At 52.9% G+C, this 7,864-nt stretch overlaps 1 protein-coding gene across 1 annotated transcript in view; it reads right to left on the bottom strand.

Annotated features, from left to right (window-relative positions):
• AUP1 (AUP1 lipid droplet regulating VLDL assembly factor) overlaps positions 1-7,864 on the bottom strand; it is an 11,944-nt gene that overhangs the window by 2,185 nt on the left and 1,895 nt on the right. Inside the window, exons 3-12 of the mRNA XM_031064005.1 lie at positions 7,490-7,671; positions 6,220-6,407; positions 5,661-5,733; positions 3,703-3,776; positions 2,904-2,970; positions 1,423-1,531; positions 1,170-1,316; positions 906-1,066; positions 695-783; positions 5-39 (exon numbers count right to left, since the gene is read on the bottom strand). Of these exons, the coding sequence (XP_030919865.1) occupies positions 5-39; positions 695-783; positions 906-1,066; positions 1,170-1,316; positions 1,423-1,531; positions 2,904-2,970; positions 3,703-3,776; positions 5,661-5,733; positions 6,220-6,407; positions 7,490-7,671 (1,125 nt within the window). The remainder of the gene's footprint in view (positions 1-4; positions 40-694; positions 784-905; positions 1,067-1,169; positions 1,317-1,422; positions 1,532-2,903; positions 2,971-3,702; positions 3,777-5,660; positions 5,734-6,219; positions 6,408-7,489; positions 7,672-7,864) is intronic.

Genomic DNA, 7,864 nt, shown 5'->3' with positions numbered 1-7,864 from the left:
CCGCCGGCCCTTGCCGCGCCGTGCTTCTCAGCGAACCGCCTGCGGGAGAGAGCGCCTTCCCTCAGACACCGCGGGGCTGGGAGCACCGGAGGGGCCTCCCGCGAACCCAGCCGGGGATGCCCGCCTGGCCAGGAAGCAGCACCGGGGGACCGGGGACACTGCGGGGACACTGCAGCAGCCCAGCGCCGGGCTGGCTCTGCTCGCACCGTTCAATCCCGGTCCCCCAAGACCACCCACAGGATCCCAGCCGGGTGTCCCAGTCAGGGATTCCCAACGGGACAATTCTCTCAGCACCACCCCAGCCATTCAGTGCCCAACAAGCCCAGGCACACTCAGCTTCCCTCAAACACATCCTCAATTTTCTGTATCTTCCTAAAGCAAGACCCACACACCAGAACCTGCCTCTTGTGCCAGGATTTGCCTCATAAAAACCCTGCACAGAGATCAAACCCACTCCCCGTGCCCTCACACCAAGGAGCATTAATGGAGCTGTCCCTGGTGCCAAACAGCAATGTCACTGCCACGGTGCCAGTGGGACCCCAGAGAAACGCAGTCCCACAGGGGCTCCTGTCAGCCAGACATGGAAAGCCCATTGCCTGGGGCACCTTGGGAGCTGCTGGGACTGGGATCTGGGGGCTTGGGCAGGGGGAGATTTTGTGTGGCCCTGGCACGGGGAGCTGTGGGGGGCTCTCACCTCCTGGCATAGTCGTACAAGGCTCGTTTCCTCTCCTGCAGGGACAGGTGACGCTCCACGGGGGACTTTGCAAACTGCTTTGTAGCCGGCTGGAAGGGAAAGCACAGGAGCCATCAGGACACAGATGAAGCCTCCTTGGTGGCTCTGCAAGGACCTGGCTGGTGCTCCATGCCCTTGGGCAGCAGAGCAGGGAGACACAACCCCAAAGTACCTTGGAAGAAGGCGCAGGCACAGAGCCCTGGATGCCAGAAGCAGCTGCAGCCTGAGAGGTAGATGGGGCAGGCAGGTCTTCAGGCTCTTTACTCTCAGGGAAGAAGGGAACTCTCCCCTCCAGCAAGTTGGCAATGGTGGTGTCCACACAGTTGGTTTGGACTGTGGGGACAAAGGGAACTATTAGAGATCAGGACACTTCATCCTGCAGCAAGGACAAGGTTTCTTCTTTTGGACCCACATCCCTGCTGGCACCCCAGCTCACCCAGGTCTGTCCTGATGACCTCCAAGGGCACGTGAGGCAGCACCTCCTTGACCTGCTGTGCCATTGCCACCACCCTCACGTCCTCAGGAGCACCCCTGGGCAGGCTGGGGGGCACCCTGGGCCGGGCTGCCGGGTGCTGGCTTGAGGCTGCAGGAGAAAGGACAGCGGGCACAGGGTGAGTCTGTCACTGAAAGCACACAGAGATCCCCCAAAAACAGAGCCCAGGCTGAGGTTCCACAGCCAGGATCCCCACCTGGGGCAAAGGGCAGCCTCTGTGCCGTGTGCCTCAGCCTCTTCATGTGCTCGGTCCTGTCGGCAGCGGTGATCCGTGTGGATACCACACCCAGCTCCATGGCCAAGAGCTGTGAACACAGAGCAGTCACACCAAAATCACACAACACAAACAGCCCAGGCAGCCCCTCCACGCTGGGGAGCACGCCAGGGCCACATGGAGCCATGCTGAGGGCAAAAGGGCTGAGAACTGATTTCTCCAGGGCCTCAGGGATGCATTGCAGTGCTGCAGAGGGCACAAGAAGGATCAGGAATTGCAACATCATCCTGCCAAAATAGGCTGACAAGGAGGTATGAGATGTCTGGAGCTGTCAAATACCCAGTACGTAGAGGCAGGGTGAAGAAACAACTGATTTGTATGATTTGTGGTGTTATAAAAAGGGGGTGAAAGGTTTGAACTTGATGGGAAAAGCCCTGACAGCTGCAGAAAGGCTCAGTGTGGGGTGGCAAACAGGCCATGAAATAACTGAGCTCTTGCAAGGGGCAATAAGCATGTTCTGTTGGAGTCCTGGATGCTGAGAATTTCAGACTTTCAGTGCTGACAGACTCTAGCCCCCAAGAGAACACTGCACTTGACCTGAGGCCACAGAGAAAGCTTCTAAAATTAAATAACAGAACTGAGATTATGGGCGTGTAGTGATTAGAAATGTGTAATATCACATAGTAAAAAACTTAGAGTTTAAAGCTTTAGAATATAATAATATATATAACAAAAAAAAAGTTTTAATACAAAAACTAGTCCTACTTCATAAGCTAAGTAGTATTTTATAACTAAACAAAAAAATCCATATTACAAAAGTAGTTAATTATTAAGTTAAAAATAAAAATAATTTAAGTATAATTTCTTAATTAGTTTTTAGTTAAAAAACTTATAAAAATAAATACATAACCATTTTATAACTTATTAATAAAATATTACAAAACTCACTACTTATAAAAGTATAACATAAATGAAAAAAAAACCCCATCTAAGTCTAAACACAAAATACCAATCTACAGCTCCCTCAGCACCCTCTAAACTGCCCACCCAGTGCTGGGGGAAACCCCACAACCAGCCCTGCTCCCTTATCCAAAAGGCCAGAGAAGGAAGCAGCTGCTGGGGTCTGCCCAAAATCCCCACTGGAACAGCTCCTGCTGCTCCTCACCCTGTTCCACTTTTTCATGCAGAGCCCAAGAGTGACACTGAGCCACAGAAAACACCTCAAGATCAACATCCTGAGTTAATAAATCAGATCTGGAGATGAAACTTTCCAGGATCTGAAAGAGGCTACAGGGAACACTTTCAATCCTAACTTTAACCAAAAAAAACCAAAAACCAACAATGTAGCAGAGCTCCCATCACAAACACACATCCAGAAATGCCCTCTGCACCTCTGCCTGCAGCCTGTGCCCACGCCAAAGTGCAGCAGTCCCACAGATCCCTGTCCCATCCCACCTTCCTACCTCCTGAACTCGGAGCGCAAAGTCCTCAGTCCGCTCGTCCGCTCGTCTGGGGACAGACGGCATCCACCTGAGTGGGGACAGACAGACAGCACGTGGAGCCACCCTGCTGGGAGAGGCCCTGGGGACACCCTGCCATGCCATCCCCACCTCCAGGCTCCCTGCTCAGCCCACAGCTTTCCCCAGAGGAGCAGCAAAACCCAACAGCCACTTTAAGTTAAAAATAAAAGTTAAAGACGAATGCAGGACGTGGTAGAAGACGGATGTGGCTCACTGGCCTTAATGAGAGAAAGGCCTTAATGAGAGAAAGGCTTTAATGAGAGAAAGGCCTTAATGAGGATCTGGGGTCATTTACATGGAAGTAGGAAACAGGTCACCCAGAATTCAGGCAGCTAGAACCAGGGAAAGGCTGTTTTCCTTTGCTGAAATACACCAAGCCCTACATTTGATTCCCAGTCCTTTCCATTGCCCTCATTACAGCAAAGCTACTCAGGGCCTGGGCAGGGCTCTGGGTCACCCCACTCCCAAGGGATTGTAGGGACAGACAGACACTGCTGGGCTCAGCAGCTTCAAAAATACCCCTGGAAACTTGAACTGAACACCTGGAGAGACTGAGACTCCTCTCATTCCCCAAGAGGAACCAGGAGCCCTCTTCACATCAGAAGCTGGACACGGCCAGGCCCAGATGGTGCCAAGCCCAGCCCTGCTGAGGCACCCAGGGAGGGAGATCTCAGTGCCACGGTGACACCACAGCCCTGCCCACCCCCAACCCTGCCCCAAACAGAAGAGAGAGACGTAGTACCTTACTTGATAAACTGTGAAGGGAACGAAGAAGGTCCAGAGCAGCTCTGTGATCCAGGAGGAGTCAGCCACGCTCTGGGGAAGAAGAGAGCACAGTGAGATCCCACCCATGGGACAGGAGCAGTGGGCAGGGAGGTGGGCACAGCACACCCAGCTGGAGGATTGGGAAAGGGGCAACAGCAAAGCCAGTGCAAGCCCCAGGGCAGCTTCACCCTCATTGGTCATCACCATTTTTCACTTTCCCCCCACTAAGACAGCAGCAAGATTTTCCCTCAGTATCCTCCCATTCCCTACCAGTCTGTCCCTTCAGAAAGCTACAAAAATGTCAGAAAACCTACTAATGTTTCCTCAGAAGCATGAACAATCCTCCCTCAACATCCTCTCTGTGATGTGCCAACTCCTGTAAGCTCTCCCAGGGAACAGCACAAGAGGAAACAGCCTCAGAGGAGGCTGAACTTGGATGTTGGGAAAATTCCTCCTTGAAAGGGCTCTCCAGCCCTGGCACAGCTGTCCAGGGCAGGGGGAAGTCCCCATCTCTGGGGGGATTTAACAGCCCTGTGGATGTGGCACTTGGGGACATGGCCAGTGGTGGCCTTGGCATTGCTGTGGAATGGTGGGATTTGATTTTCCAGAGGGATTTTCCAAACAATTCTGTGATTCTCAGACAGGCTTGTGCCTGGGAAGAGGAGCTGTAAATGAGAAAAGCCCTGAAAGCCCAGGCACAAGATGAACAGAGAAGCTTCATCTGGATAAACAGAACCTCAGAACCCTAAACCCAAATGCCTGCAGTGCTGCCCACAGCCAGATTTCAGTTACACTGCCTGTGCCACAGAACAACACCCACAACACCCTCCTGCAACATTCCATGCAACTGGAGCTGGAGAAATTTATTTTTTAACCCCAAATTCGGTGTTTGGCCCAACCCAGTGCCTAATATACATTACACAATTATATAAGAAAACTTTCCTATAAAACACCAATCAATCCATTCAAAATTTAACATCTCCAACCCTTCCAGTTTCTGATGGTTTAAAATCACCCCAGAGATCCACCAGGATTTACTCAGCCAATGTGCAGGAAGCACAAAGTCCTGCTCAGACTCTGAAGGTAAAATTTGAGCCAAGAAGTGACTGTAACCAGCACCTGCTGCTCTCCCTGACATGCAGGAGGGAAGGGATGCACAGACAGACACACAGCTTGTCACATCTCAGAGTTTCTCAAAGGAACCAAACCCATAAAAGCATAAGATATTCCTTATAAACTGTTCAGAACAGAAAAACTCTCCCACTTTTCTGGAGGACTCATTCAAAATGTAACTTATTGCTAGAAAACTGCATCTTCACCCACCTTGTGGCCTGCCTCAACTCTGTCTCAGCTCTGCCAAATATTCCTGCAGTTCCCATCCCTGCACACATGCAGGTGACTCCTCACCCTGTCAGGGGTTCCTGTGCCACAGAAACACCAGACCCATGACTGGCAGCTCTCTGTGGTCACCAGATCATAAATAATAAATATCAAAAATAAGAAATTCAATAAAGTCTTGCTGAGAGCAGTTTCCCTGCAATGCCTTTGGCAGTGCTGCCATTGCCCTCATGGACTTTATCCCTCGTGTGGGGCTGCTCCTGCTCCATGTCCTGTGTCTGTGCCAGGGGCTCTCAGGAGCCTCCAGAGCCCTGATGGCCTTTGGCACAAGGGCTGCCTGCAGCTGCTCCATTCACTGCAGGGAACTCAGAAAGAGCAAAGCAGACTGGCCATGGAAGCCAGAGGCACAGTGACAGCCAGCTGGGCCACCAAACATCTGTCACACTGGCCAGTGTAACCAGGCCTCCTGGAAAAGGCATTGGAACGGAGCAGCTGGTTCCAGGCTGCCAGGACACGAGGCCAGGTCACACCACAGGCTCCAAAGGAGCAAGAAAAGCTGTTCCCACCCCACACCCTGTCCCTGTGCCCAGCACTCACCACAGCCACCAACGGCCTCCGGACCTGCAGGGCAACGGGCTGGACCTCATCCAGGATGGAGAAGGGCCAGGAGCTGGAAAGGAGGAATTCTGCAGTGAGTGACCCAGGAGCCACCTGAAGCTGTTTTGTCCCCATACAGCAGAACCATTCCCAGCCACCCTATCGAATTTGCAGGGGGAGAGAGAATGATCTGATTCCATCTTATCAGAAGGTTAATTAATTACTTTATTATACTATATTATTCTATACTATATTACACTATATCTAAACTGAATCTGCCAAGCACTCAACCCTGCACACAACTACACTGAATTTTGTGACTGTCAGCTGACAGTCACAACACACACACACACACTTGGCCCTGATAAGGCAAGGAAATAAAACACCATCACTTTGAGTGAAGAATCTCCATATTGCATTCTATTTTTGCACAAACACAGGCACAGCCAATGATAAGAATATTCTTGGGAAGAACTGTGCCTTGCTTTTCTCTGTGAAGAGAAATGTAGCTACACCCCCGTGCTGCAGGAATTGCCATTTCCCTGCTGGGGGAAGTCACCTGAAGCGGAGCAGCCCGGCCCTGCCGTTGGTGGCAGCCTCCTCTGGGAACAGCAGCAGGGGGGGATTCCCTTGCTGGGCCGAGTATTCCTTCAGGGAATCCACCAGCTCTGCCCGGCTGCCCGTCACTCCCAGCTCCATGAAGCCCCGGGACCAGCAGATGAACCCTGGGGCACCGCTCAGGGCAGGCTGCAGGGAGAACAGCAATGAGGAGGAAACCCCGCCCTGCCCACCCTTCCACGCCCTCCAGGCCAACCCTCCCAGGTGACAGAGGTGACAAAGTTGCTGCTTATTTGCAAAATCCCCTCTGGGACTGAGAGTGACCTGTGTTGATGGTGGCTGAGATGTTACTGCCAGGCCTCAGCCCCTGCTCCACAGGAAATGGATTTCAAAATCATCAGTTCAGACTGAGCCCTGCAATCCCAGCTGCCCGTGTCCCCAGTGTTCTCTGCAGCAGTCCCTGACACACTTGGCAGGACACACTCTGCTCCCAGAGTGTCCCCTGTCCAGGCCAGGGGTAAATCAATGGCTGTGCAGGACACAGGAGCCACACAGAGCCTGCTGACTCAGGAGCTACACACACAAAGGATTTTACAGGGGAGCAGGGACAGCCCAGACCTACCCAAGCACCACTGACACACAGCTCCCTCCATGCACCCCCTAAACTGCCCACCCAGTGCTGGGGGAAACCCCACAACCAGCCCTGCTCCCTTATCCAAAAGGCCAGAGAAGGAAGCAGCTGCTGGGATCTGTCCCCTCTTCCACCAAAATCAACCCCCACTGAAACAACTCCTGCTGCTCCTCACCCTGTTCCACTTTTTCATGCAGAGCCCAAGAGTGACACTGAGCCACAGAAAACACCTCAGTATCAACACCCTGAGTTAATAAATCAGATCTGGAGATGAAACTTTCCAGGATCTGAAAGAGCCTAGAGGGAAGCTGGAGAGGGAATCTGTGCCAGAAAGTGGAGCAACAGGACAAGGATTAATGAGTACAACTGAAAGAGGAGCAATTTAGGCTGGATCTTAGGAGGAAATTTATGGGTGTGAGAGTGGTGAGGTTGCCCAGAGAAGCTGTGGATCCCTTGAAGTGTCCAAGGCCAGGCTGGATGGGGCTTGAAGCCACTTGGGCTGGCAGAAGGTGACCCAGCCCATGGCAAAGGGTGGCACTGAATGGGCTTTAAGCTGCCTTCCACTGATGCCACTGCAGCACCAAAAGGGGCAGAGCTGCCCGTGCCCCGCCCTCGGGGAGGAGCCCGGCCGTGCCCTCACCGTGTTGCAGGAGGTGAGCAGGCTGACGACGTTGTGGTCGAAGGGGGTGACATGATTGGCAATGAAGACCCTGGCGCCGGCCCCGCGCAGCCGAGGGTCGCTCTGACGCACCAGCAGCCCCAGCACGGAGCACATCACACGGACAATGAACCTGCCGGGGGAACACGGATCTTCCTCAAATCCTGCCCTCCAAAACACTGCTAGGTGACGCGTCCAACAGCCAAAGACCCGGGAATGCTGGCGGCTGGATAAACCACGGTGGTACCGAATGGAAATGACACGTCTGGTGCAGGAATTGGTGTGGGGCTGGGACTGGGATGAGGGCAGCAAGTGCTCATAGAACTCCTGAGCATCACAGCACGCTGATCCACACCA

This window comes from Geospiza fortis, unplaced genomic scaffold (assembly GCF_000277835.1).
Source record: "Geospiza fortis unplaced genomic scaffold, GeoFor_1.0 scaffold62, whole genome shotgun sequence".
NCBI classification, from domain to species: domain Eukaryota; kingdom Metazoa; phylum Chordata; class Aves; order Passeriformes; family Thraupidae; genus Geospiza; species Geospiza fortis.
Note: the sequence above shows the minus strand (reverse complement) of the source record. Positions and strands in the feature narration are given on the sequence as shown.